This window comes from Myotis davidii, unplaced genomic scaffold (assembly GCF_000327345.1).
Source record: "Myotis davidii unplaced genomic scaffold, ASM32734v1 scaffold392, whole genome shotgun sequence".
NCBI classification, from domain to species: Eukaryota; Metazoa; Chordata; class Mammalia; order Chiroptera; family Vespertilionidae; genus Myotis; species Myotis davidii.
In genome coordinates, this window is record NW_006284244.1 from 3243351 (window position 1) to 3268350 (window position 25000).

The window sequence follows — 25000 nt, forward strand, 5'->3', positions numbered from 1 at the left end:
CGGAAGTTTGGGTATTTGTGAAGATAAAAGAAGTTATAAAATACTATAGTCATTTTTGAGAGTGGAAGAACTAAGTCATTAAAGAAAGGAGGATTGTTTAGAAACATTAAGTGCTCATTTTGGACTCATGGTTAAGAATTTTAGAGTTTCACAAAGTCAATATGATAATGTACTTTTCACCCCCAGTCACACTGTACTTTTGTTACCTACAGATTGGAAATACTCAATAACAGACATTTCCTCAGCATTCTTTAAAGCTTTTATGTTAAAACTAGAAGCCTGGTGCACGAATTCATGCACCAGAGGGGTCCCTCAGCCTGGCCTGTGGGATTGGGCTGAAACCAGCTCTCCAACATCCCCCGAGTGGTCCCAGATTGCAAGAGGGCACAGGCCAGACCAAGTGACCCCACCGGTGCATGATCGGGGCCAGGAAGGGACGCAGGAGGTTGGCCAGCAGGGAGGGACCGCAGGAGGGCTCCAGGGCATGTCCTGCCCATCTAGTTCAGTCCCCATCTGCCAGACCCCAGCAGCAAGCTAACCTACTGGTCAGAGCATCTGCTCCCTGGTGGTCAGTGCATGTCATAGAGAGCGGCTGAGCAGCCTTATAATAGAATTAGCGTATTACACTTTGATTGGTTGAATGGCTGCCCAGTCGACTGGACACTTAGCATATTAGACTTCTATTATATAGGATGTGATTTATTTTTACTGGCAGCAGCAGCATATATTTGATGGATGGATATATATATATATATATGTGTGTGTGTGTGTGTGTGTGTGTATATAAATATCCTATCTAATAAAAGAGAAACATGGTAGTTAGCCATACCTCCACTACCCTTCCCATTGGCTAATCAGGGCGATATGCAAATTAACTGCCAGCAAGGATGGCGACCGGCAACCAGGCAGCTTGAAGCGAACATGAGGCTTGCTTGCTGCAGTGATGGAGGAAGCCAATGTTCCCCGCCTGCCGCTGCCGGCCTCAGAGCTTGCAGTTTGAAACATTGTTACAAATATAGAAGCTAAACAAACCCCCAGAAACCTGCTTTCAGCCAGCCAGGATCTCAGAGCTGGAGTTGAAACAGTGTTTCGATTATAGAACACAAACAAACCAGATACCTGCTTTCAGCAGCCGAGGCCTCAGAACTGGAGCCGAGCCTCAGAGCTAAAGCTGGCCCAGAATTTTAAAAAAAGACAAAAAGGAGCGGTTGGGAGCTTCAGTCACAGCCTGAAAACAGCCCTCAGCCCCTCACCCAGACTGGCCAGGCACCCCAATGGGGACCCTTACCCCGAAGGGTGTGTGACCAGCTGCAAACAGCCATCATCCCCTCACCCAGGCTGGCCAGGCACCCAAGCGGGACCCCCACCCTGATCCAGGACACCCTTTAGGGCAAACCAGCCGGCCCCCACCCATGCACCAGGCCTCTCTCCTATATAGTAAAAGGGTAATATGCCTCCCAGCACCGGGATCAGCGGAGCTGCGAGGCCTCCCGGCACCAGGATCAGTGTGACAGGGGGCAGCGCCCCAACCCCCTGATCGGCCCTGCTCTGTGTGTGATGGGGCGGCGCCCCAACTCCTCAACCAGCCCTGCTCTGAGCCCAACCAGGGCCTGCTCCTAGGGATTGGGCCTGCCCTCTGCCACCCAGGAGCAGGCCAAAGCCAGCAGGGCGTTATCTCCCGAGGGGTCCCACACTGCAAGAGGGCACAGGCCGGGCTAGGGATCCCCTCCCCCCCGAATGCACAAATTTTTGTGCACCGGGCCTCTAGTATATATATAATTTATTTATTAAAAGCTTAATATGCTAATTAGACCTGATGGCCGAACAGCGGAATGACGTTCTGGATTACCTTCTGAATGAAGCTGGGGCTGCAAGGGCTGAGCTGCGGCATGAATTTCGTGCATCGGGCCTCTAGTGTTCACATAATAATACAGGCAATGCTTAATACACGGGTAGTTTTGTTTTGTTTTGTTCTTGCTTGGTTCTTAGCACCTGCAATAACCTTGCTGTGCCAATGAGATCTGAATACCTTGGTTTGGAACCAATGTTATCATAGACTGTTGAAGCATGAGGGGGCATAGAAATTATGAAGTTTGGTGGTAGTTCAACTTGATTACCATAAACATTTAGGGGACATTAGAAACAAATACTCTAAAGTCCATTGCAGGTCTACATGAGCATCAGTAAGGTTGTTTAGAGATGAAGAATGATGAAACTGATCAGTATGTTTTCCTTATTGCCACATGAATTTCTCAGTAGACAGTGGAGAAACATTTATTGATTGATTTGATAATTTTCTGTATCACCAGAGTGGTGCTCTAATAAGAAACTGATGAGAGCCTTAACCGGTTTGGCTCAGTGGATAGAGCGTCGGTCTGTGGACTCAAGGGTCCCAGGTTCAATTCTGGTCAAGGGCATGTACGTTGGTTGCGGGCACATACCCAGTAGGGAGTGTGCAGGAGGCAGCTGATCAATGTTTCTCATCGATGTTTCTAACTCTCTACCCCTCTCCCTTCCTCTCTGTAAAACATCAATAAAATATATTTTAAAAAGAAACTAGAAAAAGACAAAAACATTGGCATAATTATTATAAAAGGTGTCACCTGAAAAAACTGATATATTAACAGAAAATGTTGCACGTCAAGATACTTCCCACAGTCCCAATATCCTGTACCGCTTCTCTCAGATTCTTAAGTTTAGATGCACAGACAGTGTCTGAATTCTTGGACTTGATAATGGTATTGTATGGTGGGCAACTGCAGTGTGAGGTTGAATTTTCTCCCATTCTCATGAAATGTGTGTGATATTTTTCAGTATACTTCTGCCCTGACCTATGATGCTGTTCAAGTGATGACTGAAGCTTTCCGCAACCTCCGGAAGCAGAGAATTGAAATCTCCCGAAGGGGGAACGCGGGAGACTGTCTGGCCAACCCCGCAGTCCCCTGGGGACAAGGTGTAGAAATAGAAAGGGCCCTCAAACAGGTCAGTCACTCAACACAGTTGTTCATGTGATTTAACAATGGCTCTCATTTTTTTCTCTGCTGAATCAGTCATCCTTCTCTTATTCCTTATGTTTAATATAGAGAGAGTATTCTTTCCTAACTACACACAGGCGGGTGGGAGGTTGAAAAGAAACTGTATAAATGTAGTGTTCTGGACTTGAGCCCAGTGAGAGTAATCTGCACAGTTTGTGTCTTTCATTGAAGTAAATTTGTAACTGTGCTCCCTTCCCATTTCTTTATTAGGTTCAGGTTGAAGGTCTCTCAGGAAATATAAAGTTTGACCAGAATGGAAAAAGAATAAACTATACAATTAACATCATGGAGCTCAAAACAAATGGGCCCCGGAAGGTAAATCATTAGTGATTTAAAGGCAGTTCTCTCTGTGTGAGAAGGTGAGTTAGCTAACCCCTCCCTTCATCATCCAAAGAGTCCTGAAGATGTGTATTCACATCGAGCTTAACTTCCGGAACCAGACATGTTTTTAAATGTGTGGTGTTGTTGTTTTTTTCTATTTCAAATCTATTCACTTCTGGTAAGTAATACTGAAAAGTAATCTTTAAATAGAACTGTTATACTTTTCTTTTAGACCATGGTGGAAAAAAGAATTTGCTGAGAAGAAAAAGAACTATTGCTGAAAGTTCACGGTTCAGAAGACAAAACATAACCACTACTGTTCAATATATATTATTTTACTTTTATGACCAAAATGCCACTCTTTGGATTTTACTTATATTTCTATATGATCACTCCCAAACAAATGATCCTTGGTGAATAAGACAAATGAACATAAAAAGACAAACTGCTTTTAAGAATAGTTTGTTCTATAGTCCCTTTCTGTTCCTATTAGATTCACATATATCAAGGACACATCAGTGTTTAGAAGCCTAGTTAATATAGGATAACTTCAGATTCAGGCATGGATTAGAAAATAATTAAATGCTTTGCTAATAAAAAAAAGTCATTTATCTATTTGCCTACCTTCTGTAACTGTTTTCAGATTGGATACTGGAGTGAAGTGGACAAAATGGTTGTTACCCTTACTGAGCTACCTTCTGGAAACGACACCTCTGGGCTTGAGAACAAGACTGTTGTTGTCACTACAATTTTGGTAATTAGCTACATAATCCTATGTTATACTTTATTTTTCTTATGAAAAGTAGTGCCAAATAGAATTGCTGATTATATTTTAGGGCAATTACTATCATAGTGTTGCTTTTGCAATGTTTCAATCATTCATTGAGTATTTACTCTTGCAGAAGGACTACACAAGCACTAACTAAAGCATGAAGCTACCTCTTAGCTTCACAGACAACTCATAACTTGGCGCATACCCCAGATTTTACAACTGGGTAAAATCTTAAAGAGCAGGCCTTGTGTTTGCTCAGACGCTTTACTTTTCCATTTCCATACCATTGTGGGTATATTTTATCTTTACATTTCTTACAAGTTTTAATAATGTTGCCAACCTCTCTTTCTTCGTAATAAAAGATGAAGTCCTTAAAGGCAAGATTGATCTCCCTTCTTTTTAACTACAAGTCTCAACACGGTAGTTGGCAATAGCCTGTGCTAAATAAATGTGCATTGAATGCCTGAGATAAAATTGACTGGATCTTGAACATTGAGGTTTGGGGTAGATGGAAAGGAGATTAGATCACCATAGCAAGCTGTTGGTGAAATGAAATAGAGGAAATGGGGTTCACTAATAGTACATACTTTTGTGATCAAACTATTTTATTTTATTTTGCTAAGCCATGATGTGGGATTTTGTGGAAATCATTAGCCTAACAATATTGAGAAAATATAGAAAGGCTAACAATGATTTGGATAAAAACATTGGCTGGCATGTAGAAATATCTTAGTAAGTCTAAGCTACACATTTGCAGAATTTTGCCTTAATCATGCCATTGAGAGGAACCATCTCACGGAGACTCCATGTATTCTTGGTGCCACTTTTCAGTGGAAAATTTGGGGCTATGTTGAATCATTTTTTTCATGCTTCCTATTTCCTATGTTTGCAAGGAGAAGCTACTAGCTACCCTTGTAGTATCATTCTAGGATATTTTATCTCATAGATGAAGCAAGACCTAAAACGTGAGAGTGTAGAATCAGAACTTCACCGTGGAGATGATCTTTGCAGCCTATATGTCACTGGCCATGCTTGAACCCTATGCTTGAAGTAGCGGTGAAATAGGGTTTTGGGTGAATGGTGGTTCTTGGGGTTGGCATAGCCTTAACATAGAATAAGCGTGTGGTGGATCCAGAGTTGAATTAAACAGCTGTTGAGCAGAATTCTTCCTTTCTAAACCCTAGGAATTACAGACAAGACAAGGGGGCATGCCGACAGTTTGTGCTTTTGAGTCTCTAGTTTACTTTGGTATGGCTAGATACAAGCCATGCTATTGAAATGTAATGAGAGATATTTGAGGACTTTTTTCAGAAGGATTATGCTTAATCTCTTCTTTTATACTAGAGGCCCAATGCACGAAATTCATGCAAGGGGCTTGGCCCTCGCGGCCCCGGCTGCCTCGTGGGCCTGCCCCCCCTTGCCCACTGGGCATTCTGAAAGGTTGTTCCGCAGTCCAGTCTAATTAGAATATTAGCTCTTTATTATATAGGATTCTGCAATGTCTCTGGCTAAGGGGTAATTATTAAACTAGAAAATGTGTTTCAGAGAGTAAATAACAAAGCTATTTTAATCGACTAAAGCACTGTCTTTCCATATAGGAATCTCCATATGTTATGATGAAGAAAAATCATGAAATGCTTGATGGCAATGAACGCTATGAGGGCTACTGTGTTGACTTGGCTGCAGAAATCGCCAAACATTGTGGGTTCAAGTACAAGCTGACAATTGTTGGGGATGGCAAGTATGGGGCCAGGGATGCAGACACGAAAATTTGGAATGGGATGGTTGGAGAACTTGTCTATGGGGTAAGTATAGCTCTTCTCATAACAAGTGATTCCATTTGAACTGTTGTTGACAGAATGCCTCCCTCCCTGCAAAGTACCTTCGTCTGAGGTTGTTGGTTTCCCACTTTACTCTAAGAATGCTATCTTATGTCCTTGTGAACATTTGAAGATTAAAGATGAAGTACGAAGAAAACGTGCAGATTAAGTGAGACAGGCATCTGTCTCGAAGCATCTGGGCCATATGCTGTGCAATGGTGGCAAAGGCACAGATGCAGTGTAAGGATGGAATTAGCATAATCAAGCCAGATGGGTGTACTATGTATTTATCAAAAGGAGGGTTATCTGTGGAACCAATTGTTTGTTGTTGTTGTTGTTTATTCGTTACTGGGAATCTACCAGGGAAATAATTATGGCCAAGTCCTTGATTTCCTTTCCTTCCCTTTTGATCCAAGAATATAACCATGATTCCTTTCTGACCATGACTCTAGGTACTATTACCTTCCTTTGTTTCCCTTACAGAAAGCTGATATTGCAATTGCTCCATTAACTATCACCCTTGTGAGAGAAGAGGTGATTGACTTCTCAAAGCCCTTTATGAGCCTCGGGATCTCTATCATGATCAAGAAGCCTCAGAAGTCCAAACCAGGAGTGTTTTCATTTCTTGATCCTTTAGCCTATGAAATCTGGATGTGCATTGTTTTTGCCTACATTGGGGTCAGTGTAGTTTTATTCCTGGTCAGCAGATTTAGCCCCTACGAGTGGCACACTGAGGAGTTTGAAGATGGAAGAGAAACACAAAGTAGTGAATCAACTAATGAATTTGGGATTTTTAATAGTCTCTGGTTTTCCTTGGGTGCCTTTATGCAGCAAGGATGCGATATTTCGCCAAGGTTGGTTACTCACCTGCTTCAACTTTGTGCATTTTAGGTCTCATGCAGGCATTCGTGGTGTTTATAAATTCACTCGAAAGAAATTAACAGCCGCCGATTACCTGTCCAAGCAGTTTAAGACTCAAGGGCAGATATTTAAAATCGGCATAAGCCTGTGAAATATTTGAGCAATGTTCTTTGAATGTTGACCTTATATTTCCCTGGTGAAATTATACACACCATGGAGAGGCTGTAAAATGCATAAGGTTCCTATCATTCCATGCCTTCTTGGAGGGGTACCGTGTTTTTGCTGCATATTCTCATTTTACAGTCATCTGTGTGTTGATCCACAGACCTGTATATGGGAAGATGGGCAATATTACATATAAACTACAAAAGCAAGAGCTTCTTTACAAAACTTCATTGGCACACATCCCATCTCTTTTATTTTCCCATCATAAGCTCATCGCAAGAGTGTGGAAAAGATGATAAAATTTGCTTCTTTTAAGGTTAGGTTGCTGAATTTAAAGGACATTATAATAACATTTTAAAAATATTCAGGAACACATGGTTGGGTAATAATTGAATTGCAATATATACATCATGGAAGAAATTCGTGTATACACCTCTCTTCACATTATGATATGTTAATTCCTACTCTAGAATGCCTAAATATGATGGGTATATCACAAAACATATATTGCTTTTGTTCATGTTATATACATGGAATAAGAATGACAGACATATTTTGCTCTTCTGAAGAACAAACCATACCATTTCTAGTGTGCTTGCTTTCATATTTAAAGCCTAAATGATTTCTGTTGGCATATTTTAAATTGGGTTTGATTACCCTCCTTTGATTCTATGGGATATTTTAATAACTAGAGAAGAGGGTGACTTTTCTAAAACTATTTCATTATGTTAATTTTTTGGCACTTTTGGGGGAAATAAGTGATTAACTTAAAAAATATATGAGAAGCTAAAAAATTTGTATGTTTTGCAATTTTTATTTTGTACTCCACCTAGTGAGATAAAGAAAATATAATGTACCCAGAAATAATCAATCACTTTTCTGATAGGTCAAATTTTTATGAAATATATTGTTCTAAACAATCTTAATCTAATCATATTTCCTAGTCTGTAGAAGTACATTAAATTAGTAACATGCCAATGGTATTTCTGATGCTCTCTGACAAGATATATAGGACTCAGAGTTATAACTCTATATTTAGTTTTAATTCTATATCTGATGTAAGATGAAGACACAAAGAGAAGTTTCTAATAATGAATTAGAAAAAAATACCAAATTTAGATCTCAGAGAACACTCTAGTCCAAAAATAACAAAATGATTCATTTTTGGTAAGAAGGCTACTGAAGCATAATATTACCCTATTTCTGAGACATAAGGCAATGATATTAGAGTGATATAAACTATGCTCTGCCTTATGAGTTAGGAGGGAAAAGTGTAGGGAGATATTATGGAGTAGGATACATTGACCTGGCTTCCCATAGATGGACCCTGCTCCATGTCCATCATGGCTCTGAAGGAGGTTGTTTTGGTGTCCAGTCCTCATCGAGGAGCAGAAAACATATTTACACCTGGGAGCTGGAGCACAGGGCACATCTAACAATCCATGTTATTCCAGGGCCCACCATGACATAAGGATAGCTTCTAATTTTCAATAAGCCTGCTTCCTAAAACATGATTTTTTTGTGCACTGTTGATTTTATTACAAGTTCAACATGTCATAATTTTTATTTTCTGGTAAGATATATTTTAGATAGTATATTTTTTTCCTGGTTTTTAATTGATTTCTTTTTGCTACAAAAATATATGGGCAAATTCACTTATTAAAGATTTTCAGCATATATATTTCATCTTATGTTAAATGTGCTTTTAAAATTGAATATATTACATAATATTGGCAAATTTAGTGACTTTTAATGAACCAAATTATCTTTATTTCAAATGCAGTGATCATTACTTACTCCAGTTTAGAAAAGAATAGAGCAGCTTAACATCTAAAATCATCATCATCATAATGCATGAAATGTACAGATCACTTTAGAGATGCTCTTTAAATATTTTAAAAGATATTTATCATTTCCTTCCAAGTAACATCTGATATAGAACTATATTATTAATATTAATGCAACATTTAAATTTTAATCTGGAATGATTTATTGAATTGAATTGGTCACTTGCCTGAAATCAAATTTGGAATATGTTAACTATAATTTTCTGAAGACTAGAACCACAGAAATCATGAGAGCAAAATGCTCAGAAGTTGGCTTTTTATTTTCCTGTTTCTCTTCCCCTACCCTATCTCTAAAGGATTCAAATGAATAAGCATACGTATTGCCATTTAAAAATATTAGAGAGAAAAAAGAAATGTTACATTATGTGCATTCATTGGTTCTTTTAGTACAGATGATGAGAGGTTAAATTTTTGCATTTAATTAGAAAAACTGTTTTTGTCTGTTACCATAAAACATAAAATTGAATTTGCCCTCTGCATAAAAAATTTTCAGGAACTCTTTCAAAAACATTAATTGATCCTTTGAAAACACTAACAAGTAAATAATAAAATGCTCAAGAATTTCTGTTTGAATGATGTATAAGTCCAATAAGTTCTTTATTTTGTACGCTTTAAATAAATTAGCATATTTAATCTCATTAAATAGGATTTAACCACTTAATTATAGAACAACTTATGTCTTTATCTTATGTCTATTTTACAACTGGAAGAGAATGATTTTTAAATATGATTCTCAAATATATTGCAAACTAACATGCAATGTATAGTGTTAAAAGCAATTACTATGTAACTGGTTTTGTTTAAGGGGTTTGAGCAGTAAGGTATAGAATCTGCCCTCTTAAATACAGGGTACATGCCATCTAATTATACCTCCCATTATGTGGAAGAAACAATGAACATTTTGAGAGTAGTTATGTCTAAATAAGGGTTTCCCAAATTTAAAATATATTTAATATCCTTTCAGAATATAAATGAGTAGTGTTTAACTTTTCATCCTGTCATATTTATTTATTTATATTTTAAGTCCTCACCCAAGGATATTTTTCCATTGATTTTTAGAGAGAATGAAGGAGGGGGGGAAAGACAGACAGAAATATCGATGTGAGAGAAACACATCGATTGTTTGCCTCCTGCAGGAGCCCGACCAGGGCCCAGGCCGGGGAGGTGCCTGCAACCGAGGTACATGTTCTTGACCAGAATCAAACAGGACGCTTCAGTCCATAAGCCAGTGCTCTATCCACTGAGCCAAACTGGTCAGGGCTATTTAATTCTTTGCATCTCTTAAAGACTGTGATAAAGGCTCTTAATTGCATTCTTTCTGTTTTCACTGCTTGCTCCCTCTCTCCTTTTTTATTTTAGCAACAAATGTGTTTTATCTTAAAAAAAAATGTTAGTTTTAAATGAGCTCCCCCTCTTTTCCCTGACTGCTTAAGTAGTTTATTCGACAAATATTATCCACTAATTTGATATAGTATCTGTGAATCATCAGAAAATATATTTCTTACTGTTAATTGTAGAAAGTTTGATTTAGGTCATAAATTGCCAAATTTTTGTGATTTACATTTTTAGAAGTATTTCCTCTTCACTGTAGCAAATCAAAATTTTAGACACAGCAGTTAGCAAAGAAAGTTATATTTGTTAATATTATTTTTTTAAAAATATATTTTATTGATTTTTTACAGAGAGGAAGGGAGAGAGATAGAGAGTTAGCAACATCGATCAGCTGCCTCCTGCACATCTCCCACTGGGGAGGTGCCCGCAACCCAGGTACATGCCCTTGACCGGAATCGAACCCGGGACCCCTCAGTCCGCAGACCGACGCTCTATCCACTGAGCCAAACCGGTTTCGGCAATTTGTTAATATTATTTAAATGCCTTTATATGTAGAATCCCACCAAGTTTTCTTTTAAATAGCATAGTACACATTTACTTCTGTATGTACATGTATATGTATTTATCTATCTAGGGTTTAAAGTAAATTATTGGGAATCTATTATGCTTTTAAAAAGTATTTTATGTAAGAATTTATGGCCATGAGGATTTTATATCTTGGCAAACTTTTGTGTCTAATTTGTTGTCCTTGAGCTTTCTTTTCTTAAGCAGGAGCCACAGAGGAACAGGGTGATAACTGCCCATGCCATGAAACATCTAATTTTTATTCATTTAGAATTATATTTTGTTTCATACCTTTGTTTGTAGTTGACATTTCTTTTTTCATCTACTATCCTATCCTGCATCTAAAACCCACATTTTGGTACAAACAAAAAACTAATGAAATTTTGGATCTTTTTTTTATTTTTTGAGGGGTTTGAAGCTTCATGGGCTGAATCAAAGGGAGGGTTTTTCCAGTGTTTAAAGCTATATCTATGATGCATACTCTTATTTTTAACATTTGGTTGTTTATCAACATTGTTCTGAATATTGCTGGTGATCTTAGATTGTATTGTTCATGTTTGCTTATGACCTGAGTGGATAAAGTAGAATGAGCATTGAATGGATTATGTGCACAGTTCTTGAATTGCTTTGTTAGGAGATGTCATACCACAAACAATTTGGGCGTGATAACTATGGAAGAATCTGAAAGTGTTTGTTTCTGGGTACCTCACCAAATCTGGTTAATCTGTATTCCTTGTCCAGAATGTTTAATGATTTCCAGTTTCATTAAGGTGCAGATATATTTAAAAGTAGAAATTATGTCCCTGTAAGTTAATATTTGCATAATACTGCTAACTTGTTTTTTTTAGGTCATTCATTTCACTTTACAAATCCATTTCATACTTGTTATTAGATCCCTCTCTGGGCGCATTGTTGGAGGTGTGTGGTGGTTCTTTACCCTGATCATAATCTCCTCCTACACGGCTAACTTAGCTGCCTTCCTGACTGTAGAGAGGATGGTGTCTCCCATCGAAAGTGCCGAGGATCTTTCTAAGCAAACAGAAATTGCTTATGGAACATTAGACTCTGGCTCCACTAAAGAGTTTTTCAGGGTAAGAGATTCTGCTTTGTACCTTCTGCTTTTGTTCTTAAAGTTTAACCTATTTCCACGTTGTCCCTCTTTGCCTCTCAAGGTCTGTACGAAGGTGCTATGTGCAAGTAAACACCTCTGTCTCTAACTCCATTTCCATTCTTTTTGTTATTGAATTGATTGGGTGACATCCTATATAATAAAAGGGTAATATGCAAATTGATCCTAACAGCAGAACAACTGGGAATGACTGGTCACTATGATGCACACTGACCACCAGGGGGTAGACACTCAATGCACGAGCTGCCCCCTGGTGGTCAGTGCACTCCCACAGGGGGAGCTCTGCTCAGCCACAAGCCAGGCTGACGGCTGCCAGCACAGCTGTGGTGGCGGGAGCCTCTCTCACCTCCTCAGCAGCGGTAAGGATGTCCAACTGCAGCTTAGGCCTGCTCCCTGCTGGCAAGTGGACATCCCCCAAGGGCTCCCGGGCTGCCAGAGGGATGTCTCACTGCAAGCTTAGGCCTGATACTCTGGGGAGCTGGCCTAAGCCAGCAGGTGGACATCCCCTGAGAGGTCCCAGACTGCAAGAGGGCACAGGCCAGGCTGAGGGACCCCCCGAGTGCACAAATTTTTGTGCACCAGGCCTCTAGTTGGTTAATAAAATGATATAGGTTTCAGGTGTACACTTCCACAAGGCATCATCTGCATGTTGTATTGTGTGTTTACCACCCCAAGTCCAGTCTCCTTCCATCCCATTTCCATTCTTGGCTTCGTCCCCATTCCCCTCCTTACCCTATTCCTACACTTAGCTCTTCCTCATCTGTTTTCTGATTCCTCACTTATTTGGATAAAAACACAATATTGCAATGAAATATTAGTTTTATAAAGTTTGACTGCAATTTTGGAACAAAATTGAAGCAAAGTACAGTTAAGTATAGATTGGTATTATTTTTAAAACAAAATGGTGTTTTTTTGTTTGATTTTAAGTATGACATTTATTGTACATAGTTTACAGTTGAAAACTCACTTTCAAATCAGTTATGCTAATTTTATGTCAGAAAACAGATTATGTTTAAATGTGAAAATTCTGAATTTTCTGTCAAACTCTCCAGAAAAAGGCTAACAAAGGCCTTCAGCTTTTTAAAATGCACAGTGTAATTATAATGTATTTTACCTTTAAAAAAATCAGTGGCCTTATGATCTCTGTTTATAGGACAAACCCAATAACCTGATGTTGGTATAATTTTATTTTATTATACTATTATCTCTATATATGAACTCAATCTATTAAAATGTTTAAATACAGCTGATAAACTTAGGTCTAAAGCCAATATATATGATATATGATGATCTCTGGTAATCCACAAATACCTTTGAACGTATCTGAGTTTATTTGAGTGAGAGCTAGGCCATTTTACTTGAGAATTAGGGTTAAAGAATTCCATTTTCAGTTGAAGCAGATTATAATTTGAAGACTGTTTCACCCTACATTGGCATCTGGTCTCTTTTTCCAAATAACTTGAAGTTAGGAGAAATAGTGGTTGGAGGCAGTCACAGCTGATAACAGATAATAACCTGGAATTTGTTGGACTTAGAAGCTTAATGCTTTCATTAGGCACTGCAATTTAAATGCAGAAGTGTGGTCAATCTATCAGCAGCTACTTTAATGCAGTTCTACATATGAATGTTGTAATACAGGTTTACTACTAATGACAATTTACTCTCACTTCCAACCATATATATAATGTGTTTAAATACTATTAATATAACATAGTGCTCTAACTTGATCATAATAATCTATTGAACTAAATTAGAATATTGTATGATTCTTAATTAGCAGTGTATTTTGAAGCATTTTTCGTTATTTGCATCCCAAGAGGATGCAAAAATATTACATATTTTACTAGTATTCTTCCTTCTTGAAATACATGAGATTTATGAATGAAAAAGTTGTACTGTTTATATGATTAAAACGATCTTAAACGTTTCCAGATATTCACTTCTAGGTGAGTATACATATTTTGAGAGTTACTGTCATTAGCTTGTTTGGACAACAATAGAACCAAATACTCTCAACTATGGCATATTCAAGTTCCCAGAGCTTTTCAGTATACCTTAACTCAGTCATTCATAGAAACATGCCATAATTACCAAGATGCCAAGATATGCAAATTCCCTAGTAAACAAGATGAAAAGGCTAGATGACTGTGGGCAAAAGAGTGCTGCTACTCTTTTATTTTTGTATTTCAGTGTACTAATTCCATAAAAACCATGATTTATATCTCAGATAAATTTGAATATTGTCCAAATTCAGGTAGCTCTTCAGTGTGCAGAGGCCTCTTACTCCTAAAGGGTTCTTTTCATATAGTATTTTTCCTTGAAGAGGAAGTTCCCTGAATTTATTCTGCTGCTCCATGCTCTGTTTTGTTGGCTTATGTAATGTTAGAGAATTATCATGATAGAAATTCAAGAAGGGTTTTGCTGGTCCTGCCAACATACTTTCAAAAGGAACTGTCAAATCAGCTGTGGCGAGGTCTCAGTGCATAGACCATCGCAGCCAGCTTTCCCTTGTCTAGAGAAAGAAGGATATGGGCTCAAAAGTACCCCAAAACCACACTATTTATTCTGTTTGTACCAATAAAGGGAAGCTAAACAACAGCACACATCACCAAAGTGAATAGGAGCTTGCCATGTTAAGACCTCCACTGAAAATATATAATATAGTTGTGATTTGGAAAATGATGTACACAGAAGGTTTGTTTCTTAAAGTTGGATTAAATAAAACAGTGCTGCTAAATTCTGATTAATTTTGTTAACTTTATTAATGTTTGATAATCGGGTACCATGATGATGATAGTAAGGACAATATTAATTTTTTGACTTCCAAGAATATTTTCTATGAATCTGTGGCTTACCAATCATATCCATCATGGCTCACACCTTTCCACATAGAGTTTCTTGTCTAAGTATATGAAGAATTTAAAACAGAGTCTCTTTGGAAAAAATAACTTCTCTTTATGCTATTTAAAATAAGATAAAGCTAATTCATAGACATTATAAAAGCAAAATATAATTGATTTTTTATTAATATTTTCCTCTGAAGTCCTAAGGTATATATTTGGCTTTTGGTCTGAATGAAAGGACTCAGGCGAAATTTTCCATAATATACATCTGATCATATATATGCTGTACTCTATAAGATCCACAATTACTGAAGATTTACAATAAATTATACATTTTTAATTTTTTTTAAAAAATTGTGAGCTATATAACACACAGAAAAGTGCATGAAATATAAATGTGCAGATTTATACACTCAGGCCAACAAATTGACCACTCTCAGCATTGTTTAATAGAAACATAATAAAAGCCACATGTATAACTTAAAATATTCTAGCAGCCTCTGAAACTATGCTTTTAAAGGCAGCTATCTTTTCTCAACTTCCTCTCTGCCCAAATTTCTAAGCTTCTAGTGGAAAGTGTTGCAGAGGAAATTTACCTTGCATCTATTCCTAAAAATAACATTCACCACATATCTTGGGTCGTCCTCTCTCTTAACTGTCCTTTAGTGCTAGTCATGTTTAAGGCTCCTGTAAGATGGATTCAAGACAGGGTAAAAGCTGGCAGATTATCATGGTGGCCAATCTGCCAGGGAAGGAGATATAGATGGAGTGGGCTGAAGCCAGACTCAAGACACCTATTGTAGTTTGTCCTCTGGCCGTCTGTTATACTAACTTTCAGACCAAAGACAGCTAATTACATGTAGAAGAAAACACTCTCACCATTTTTACCATCTGCTAATATTTAAAGTTCTATCAGTTATCTTATGTTCCTAATATGGCTTATTTTGGCTTGATCGATAGCTTTCCCCTTCTTATACTGTTTATGACTAGGATTTTATTGTTTATTTTATTTACAATTTTATACTATCACAGAGTTTATCAAGCCAATTTCTGTACTTACCACAGCAAGAGCTTTGGATTTAGCCTTTGGAGAAACTGATTTGAGAAGTTGGGTAATTGGCTAATTAAAGATATATAAATAGCAAAGTAATGAAAAAATAATTTTAAGACAATGTAGAGATTAAATGGCCAGTTTTAAAACAGAATTCTAAACATTTAGTGTTTTGTCTCGATGTTAACTAATATTTCCTAAAAGCATATTTTTTTGGGGGGGTGGGTTGGGGGTGAAAGCACCTTACTTCTTTCAAATTATAAGATGGATATTTCATCTTGTTTATAGAGATCTATCTCTTAGGCCCGTATGTGATGTCAATTACTCAATTTAAGCCTAAAGTATTTTCAGATTTCAGTTAAATAATATAACAAACTGTTATATTAATATTAATTTAGTAGATTCAGTGAGTGTGCATTAGTATTAGAATTCCAATTTAAGTTTTAAAATTTTAACCTTAAAAAGTATATATCCCATCAGTGGTAATCAGTAGAAAAACATGAACGATATTCTCTTTGTTCTGTTAGAGAGTGTAAGTGAAAGGCAATCTTGTAACCATCAAGAGGTGTGAGGAAAAAGACCCTGTATCTTTATCTTCCAGGGTTTTCTGCTATGGAACTCATATACATCCTTGTACGGAGTGAATGATAAAGCCTGACTCACTTTGGAGCTGCTGATTGTCCCTAATTATAGAGTGCCACTGTAGCATACCTATAATTAAGAAAGAATTAGGCTTTCAATTATAAACCACTATTTTTAGACTTTCACATTTTGATAATCCCTTCTCTCAATAAAAGAGGACAGATCTTAGATGAGTCTGTGTAGAAAATAATTTCAGAGGACCTGTATGCTTTGTGTTCCTATAGAAACATAGATTTCAAGGATAGGAAATTACTTCTATTTGTAAGCCCATCATTGGCCTGTCACTCTAGAAAGCCCAATTATTATCCTCCTGAAGAAAGTGCTTCTCCACGCCTCTCCTAAATCCCCACACTGCAGTCACTTACTTCCTCTGGTTCCCCTCTCTGGGAGGCTGAGGGACAGCGTGGAACCTCTGAATAAGTGATCTCCATTATCTGTGCTGACTTTGGAAGGAAGCAATTCTAAATCATTGTCAGAATTTAATAAAGGTACCCCCCTTCTTGTTAAATGAAGTTAATTATTCCATTCTCAGAAGATAAGTGCGGTCTCATAATAATCCAGGAAACTATACTATTGTTACCCAGCATCAGAGATTTTTTCTCAGAGTTCACGAATAGTATAAATGACAGATAAATAGTATTAATGCAGATGTTCTGAAAGGAATAGTTTGAAATTTTCCTTATATATATGATTTATGATCATACATATATATTATATAATCAAAATTACCAAATAATTATAATAGTTTAGATTATATTTTTAAAGGTAGCAACCTTTTTTCAACTCCCTCTGTGTCATTAGATATACCTATTTATATTTGCATATTAAAGCACTGACATAATTATAAGTAAAAATGAGGCATTATATAACAGCTTCCCTATAGAACTACATTAAATGATATTTCATTAAAGTTACATTTTGTTCCATTTATCACTTGTGTTCAGTAATAATACAGTATGCTTTCTTTACTGATAGTCTATTGAATGGATTTTTATTCATTTATGATAGTTCTCCCTACTTATTTCATTATTTCTGGTATAGCTAATGATTTCTTTGTCATAGTTTCCTATATCTATCACATATTTCCATGTGGGAAGAAATATGTGTATATACTTCTAGTTTTATATATGTTATATGTATATATACTTCTAGATTCCTATATATGAGTACACATGTACATACATTTTATATCTTCCAAATATTTTGGAAATAGTGTACAGTCACATATATATGTACACACATATGTATGTAAATATGTAATACCAGAATAGAGTCTTTATGGACCTTTCACTTAAGCTTAATCACTTAAATGACTTCTAACATACTAGGTATTAAATAAATGCAGAATGTGAATAAATTAGAATAAATAACACATTATAGAAGTGTTGTGAGTCACTCATGCATGGTTAGTCATAGTCATATCTATTACAGCTTTTTCTTCCTTAGTTTTGGGGAGCTTGATTATTGCATAACAATCTGCATCGCCCAAGGCTTCTCTAGATGATCCAGGACACATTGAAATCACTTCCTCGCTGGTTGGCAGTTTTCCTTGCTCTGACATTTTAATTTTTCTCACCTTCCACAAAACATCTGAGGATAGGACTGAATTCTTAAAGACTTTAAAGAGACATCCTGCCTAAGTTGCCTGGGGAAAGCCTGCGTTCTGTCAGTTCTGCTAAATGTAGCCAGTTTACCAGTGCAGGAAAGGTCAACATTTTAGAAGACTTTGCCAATGTCTCCTTTCAAATTAGTATTCAGTTTACGGACCTTGCTGTGCATTCAGTAGTTCCCAGATTCATAGGAATATAAATAAATGTATGAGAAACTATATTGAATAATGTTTTCTGTGATCAGAGTGCTATGGGAGGAACAAGAAAGGGTATGTGTACTTGCTGAATCATGATCATGGTGCAAAGGGTCACCCCTCCCCAGGGTATATATGTTAAATTGGTCTTTCTCTTCTTCCCAAGGCCATGCTAAGCAAATGTCAGTGCGCTTTCCACCCAGTCACTTCATTTAGAGACCACCCTTGCAAGACAGAGGGGAGGTGTGAGCTCGAAGTATCCCCTGGATGCATCATTTGACTCTAATCAGATTACAGGAAGCTTTCTAGTATTGTCCACGTTAAAGAGATAATGTCCCTTTTCACACTATCATCAGATCATGAGGACAGTTATTCTAGCAGAAAGGTCAAACAATGGAGAAACAATTTGCGATTAGTCTCTCATCCCCAAACTCTACTTAAACTCCTGTTCTTCAGAGAAGATGAATTCCTGTTTAAGCCTCTACCGGTGCTTCAGATGAGACGTAGTGTTCAATTCACTCTATTTTAGTGTTTATGTAAGAGAATCATTTCTGCTCGCTCTATTGGATGTCTCACACTAGTTACCATGGTAATAAACACAGTCCCGGAGCTCTGCAGAGAAGAGCAATAGAATGGTGCAATCATTTAAATATACTGGAATTAAAATCTGAACTATAAATATTATTGGTAAATTTCTGAATTCTTTAGAAGATATCTGAAGGTAAACTTGATACTAAAGTAATTGACAGTTCACATTTCTATCACACATGCTCCCGATCATATTGAGTGATCATCAAAAACAAGTTGCTAGTAAAGGTGGCTGCTTATTTTCATATAGAAACGAGCCTGTAGGAATAACACGGCAATTGGCAATGCCAAATAATGTGTCAGGGTCCCGAAAACTTATGTTTAAGATTTCCTTTAAAGAAGAAAGAGCCAGGGGGAGATGTCAGCAAGACGTTGAAATAGAAAGACCCAGACTCTCCTTCCCCACAAAGAGACACTGACTCAAAAACAAGTCACTGACCAGTTCTTGCTTTTTAAATTTATCTTCATTGTTGAAAGTATAACAGATGTCCCCTTTGTTTTCCCCATTGACCCTCTCCAACCCGCACCTGTGCCCCACCGAGGCCTTCACCTCAGACTATGCATATAAATTCTTTGGTTAATCTCTCTCCACCCACCCACCCCACCTTCCCTCTGAGATTCATCAGTCTGTTCCATGCTTCTATGTCTCTGGCCAGTTTTCTTTGTGAGAAATCCATCTAAGAGGCTCCTACAGACAAAGCCAGTGTGACACCAGCCATGTCCAACTGGGTAGAGAATTCGTGACACTCACTCACCACAGTTCCATCCCCAGTGCAGTGCAGAGCAATTGGGAGAAATCCCCAGCTCTTGGCTTCTCCCTAGGAAGAGAAGGTCCAAAAATATATAGAAATTCCAATTACATGTTAAGCTTTAAAACATCTCCAGCTTAATGTGTAATTGGCATTTCCATATGTTTTCGTACCCTCTCCCCCTAGGGACAGGGTACATAACCTATGGACACAGAGAATAGGGTGCTGAAGGCCTGGGGCAGAAGAGGTGGGGCGGGCTGGAGGGGATCAATGGGTGAAAATGGGGGACATATGTAATACTTTCAACAATAAAGAATTATTTAAAAAAAATAAAAACATCTCATACCCTTAAAATAATTTGTATATTGGAATATAAATACAGTACTATGTTTTCTTGATATATAAGGTGTTCCCCAAAAATGTATACACACTTTCCCAGCTAATAGCTGTAGATTCTAATACATTTTGAAAATGAAATGTATTTTAATAAACACTGCCTTTATAGTATATATACATTTTTGGGGACACCCTGTACATTTTCTTAGTGTAGCAATGAAAGCTGCTGGAGTGGGGACACGATGGATCTTCTATTCCTTTATAAATAACCTAAATCAAATATTTTCCAAGTATTTTGAAGAGATAATGTTTAATTTCAAAATCCTCATTAACTAGAGTGTTTTGTGTTTTTTTAACTGGAATAATCCCATTAAAGCACAATCTCTTTCAGTATTGGACAAAGGTATGGAAGCCCATTCGGCTCTTATATTAACTAACAGAATTCTATTCTTATCTTCAAGGTTCTATTCACCAGTGTCAGAGGAATAGTTATTCCTATTTTTGTAAAGTTAATCTCTCCATCTGGGCCTTTGACATCTCTTTCTAATTATCTGAGATGTTGCTCTAAAACTTACACTTTAATATCTCTAGCTTTTCATCTCCATGGACTCTAGCCTTAATTCTGGTTTCAATTTTGCCTCAAGTTTGAAATATCCTCATGACAGCATTCTCTTTTATCTTCTCGTTCTCTTGTTCCTTTCCCTTAGTGGGCAAGTTTATAAATTTGTTTACTAGAGCCTTCTTTTTTCATTCTGGCCACTTTTTCCTTTATTCTTTCAAATCTGATCTCCCTTATAAGTCTCTGTGAAAAATGCCTTTCTAGAAGGGTCCCTTAATGCCCTTATGGCCAAATTGAAATGTTGTGTGTGTATTTTCAAGCTTGGTAAGATCTGTGTTGCATTTAATATCATTCTGTAAAAATATTTTGATTCTTTTTCCTCTCTTAGTTCATGACTCTAATACTTTTTTATATTTTCTTAGTTCTCTAAGCATTCTGTTCTTTCCTTCTCTGACATTTTAACTACTGTCCCAGCCGTGGGCAAACTACGGCCCGCGGGCCGAATTCGGCCATTTGAAATGAATAAAACTAAAAAAAAAGACTGTACCCTTTTATGTAATGATGTTTACTTTGAATTTATATTAGTTCACACAAACACTCCATCCATGCTTTTGTTCCGGCCCTCTGGTCCAGTTTAAGAACCCATTGTAGCCCTCGAGTCAAAAAATTTTCCACCCCTGGTCTAGACTGCATAGTAGGGCTACATGCTTTTCTCCTACTACAACTCATTTTGTAATAGATTTAAAAAAATAAGTTTATAATATTTTACATTTGAAGACCATTCACATTTAATATATATAGCTGTGTGAACTATTGAAGTTTATCTTTAAACGTCAATTATTTTAGCATCATTTAAAGAGAGGTTGACAATTCGGGGATGCTGAAAAGTTCTAATGAGCCTCACATGTTGATTCCCTTGATTCATTTTGACTATATATTGTTTATGTTGGAAATTACATCCAAATAAAAAGATGTATAACAGATATACTCTACTGGGGGGAGAATATGACTATTAAGAGTCAAAATTCCAGTGTATATTAGTGAATTGCTAACATTCTTATTTCCAATAAATGACTATAGTTCAGAAACTTACAAGAATATTTGTAGGAATTATAGATTTGTAAACCCAAAAGAATAATGTGAGATGTGGAATTATTTTTGGTCTGCCAACTCCAGTGGTTGGCAGGGACAGTTTGTCTGCTGACATCCATAATGAAAAAATGGGCCATGCTAGCGTCCCACAAGGAGGATAACAAATCAGCCAGAAGGATAAAATCCTAAAGGAAGGACAATCATCTTTTGTCTTAAATACAAATTTTTATGTCAACCAAATGGACTAGAAAATAGAGGTTATTAATTCACACTATGACACTCTAATCTTTATATTTAGGAGGCTTTTGGTTAAGTTCTTTCAATCACAGAGTTACCTTCATCTTACTGGTTATACTACCTCAGACATTGTAATATTTCTAGAAAAAGGGGAGGTTTTCATGAAAAGTAGATTTATTCATGTTTGAAATGAAATTAGAGATTAGCACAAGGAGAGCACAGTTCTAAAAGTAAATTTTATGAAGACACTCATGATATAGAATCATGTTTGGCATTGGAAATCTCTATATTGTTTGGACCTCATCTGTATTTGGAAATCATTTAGAATTCCCATTCTTGCAAAAAAAATAGTCTTGCTGACATTATGAGAAGGTATATTGATATTTATTAGAATTCAGTGAGTAAATATGTATTTTTTTAGAGTTTACAGTCAGCCAGGCTTCCTATGGTTCTGGATGAAGTCCGTATTGTTTCTCTGAGGTATTAATCAATTGTTGTGAGCGGCCTTAATTTCCCGGTGTTTATCTCTGCCGCCATCTTAGTTTCTCCCCTAAATATGTATTTTTTAATTTAACCATATAAAACTTAATAACCTAAGTGGTGAAAAATATCTGGAATTAAGTACCAATATTTCCTACAAATCCATGATTAAGTGTGTTTCATAAGAATAATAACAATTTCCTTTTCAATGTCATTCCCCCACCCCCAAAGATAAAAAGGCTTATTTAGCTGGTAGAAAAATTAATGCCTGCATTACTGTATATGAGGAAGAACTAAAACTAAGTTAAAATGACTATTGGCTTCTTTCATAAAAACGGAATCTTTTTTTAAGATATAATTATATCAGATGTGGTTAGTGTATTTGGAACAGTCCCCCAACAATGCTTAACAATAGAATTTTAAAATTCTACACTGTTATTTGTTGTTATATATTAGTCAGATTGATGTGACTATTAATAATCTCAGACTATGGAAAGGGATTTGAATAGTCATATTCAGAGTCTTACTCCTTAGGAAATACAGGAAGTCAACAGGGTTGTCCTGACCAGGCTATCATTCATCTTCTCTTATCAAGACATTACGTATATCCTCATCAGAATGTGATGGAGCATGCCATCCTGAGGAAATTAACTTGATCATGCTTCCTGAAAGGAATAGTTGTCTTTGATTTAACATGTAAATAAAAAGTACAGTCTTGGCCATCTGTAGTTGGGTCCTAGTGGAGGTTTCACACTATAGACCTGCTTTCACAGCAGAGAGGAAGTCTGATTGAGTCGTAATGAAGGTCCCAATCTTGTTATTTCAAGAAGGGGCATTGTTTAGAAATAGAAATGTTTAAGAATGGTCTAGTCCAGTGATGGTGAACCTTTTGAGCTTGGAGTGTCAGCATTTTGAAAAACCCTAACTTAACTCTGGTGCTGTGTCACATATAGAAATTTTTTGATATTTGCAACCATAGTAAAACAAAGACTTATATTTTTGATATTTATTTTATATATTTAAATGCCACTTAACAAAGAAAAATCAACCAAAAAAATGAGTTCACGTGTCACCTCTGACACGCATGTCATAGGTTTGCCATCACTGGTCTAGATAAATTACTAGATGATCAAATTATTACTGATAAGTAAGGAACGTTTATAAATTTAGAGTGAAAGTATCCTTCTGGGAGGACATCTGGGTCTTCTCACAGCATAGACCACTGGCCTGACATGGTCCATGGATTCTCTCAATATTCAGATGGAGACAGTGAAGAAATGCAGCCACCATCTGAGCACCTCATGCTCAGACAAAGTTAGTGATACAAACCCACTCTGCATTTTGTTTACTTACACTTGACCCCGGACTTTCACTAAAATAGAGTGTTTTATATGGGAAAAGCTGCCTTAATCCCTAAGGAAGCATTCCAAACAAATTTGCATTTACATTATCGCTGCTTACAATGAATTGATCCTTTTTTTCTCTAAGACAAAGGTTATATGATTTTAAAAGTAAAATGCAAACAAATAACAAGGCTCAACACCTCATGAATCTTAAAAGTAAATTTTCAATCTCAAGTTTCCATTTCAAACCTCCTATATTAGAATAATACAAGGGATTATTTACAGTCATCTTTCCAAAGGGATTAAAGTCAGTTTAGAAAATTGTGAATAGAAAAGCAGATATTCAACAGCTATAACTTCCCAACTCTATGCTCAGCTTCCCTTTTTATTATGAATAAAGTATTAAATGATTATTTTGATGTCTGTCTTTGTTTTTGAATCATCAATCAATAAATACTTATTAAGATAAATATTTCCTCAATTATACTGCTGCCACAGTCTGTCTTTCATATCGATTGCTCATAAGAATGTTGTTTTTCCACTCTATATTGTAATGAACATTAAATATTTAAAAATAAAAAGTTTCTGTGTAATAAAAAGAAAATTTCAATGTCTAAAGAAATGCTTCTAGAAAAAATCAGTGTTATTCTAGAAACATTTGAGTCAAGTTTAATAAAGGCTTCTAGTATTGTTTTCCTTAGGTAACTGGCGTTACATTAGGATTTTACCACTTATATGACTGACACATTAATGTGACACACACTCCTGTTCTGTCATTCATTAGTAATAGTTCATTTAGGATTTTAGCAGTGAAGACAGCCTTCTGACAGTCTCTTAGTTTGAGTTATTCCTAGAGGTAGTGTAGTGTATTTTCAGCTTTCTTTGGAGTGTGACAATTTCAGATTGCTTCTTATAGTATTTAGTCTATAGCTAAATTGTGCCATAACAAAATGACAAATGAGGTTCTTGTAAATATAAAGGGACTTTGCTTGACCAAAAAAAATGACAGATTTATGAAAGACTAAGAATTAAAAGAGGAAGACCTGCCCCTATTCTATGAACCAACTATGATTGGCTGGAAAAGTACTGCAGCCCTTGGTGTTTTGTCACAAACGTTTAGGGCCACATCTCTTGACTCTCCCTGGCCCCTTCCTTTCTCCGCAGAGATCTAAAATCGCAGTGTTTGATAAAATGTGGACCTACATGCGAAGCGCAGAGCCCTCTGTGTTTGTGAGGACGACGGCCGAAGGGGTAGCGAGAGTGCGGAAATCCAAAGGGAAATACGCCTACTTGCTGGAGTCCACCATGAATGAGTACATCGAGCAGAGGAAGCCTTGCGACACCATGAAAGTTGGTGGCAACCTGGATTCCAAAGGCTATGGCATCGCCACACCTAAAGGATCCTCATTAAGGTGGGTGGAATAGTATAA

General features: G+C 36.8%; 1 protein-coding gene across 1 annotated transcript in view; it reads left to right on the forward strand.

The window, feature by feature from the left end:
- The window catches only part of GRIA2 (glutamate ionotropic receptor AMPA type subunit 2), a 120979-nt gene that overhangs the window by 92574 nt on the left and 3405 nt on the right, over positions 1-25000 (forward strand). Inside the window, exons 7-13 of the mRNA XM_015568522.1 lie at positions 2815-2982; positions 3246-3350; positions 4000-4110; positions 5727-5933; positions 6432-6802; positions 11610-11808; positions 24735-24982. Of these exons, the coding sequence (XP_015424008.1) occupies positions 2815-2982; positions 3246-3350; positions 4000-4110; positions 5727-5933; positions 6432-6802; positions 11610-11808; positions 24735-24982 (1409 nt within the window). The remainder of the gene's footprint in view (positions 1-2814; positions 2983-3245; positions 3351-3999; positions 4111-5726; positions 5934-6431; positions 6803-11609; positions 11809-24734; positions 24983-25000) is intronic.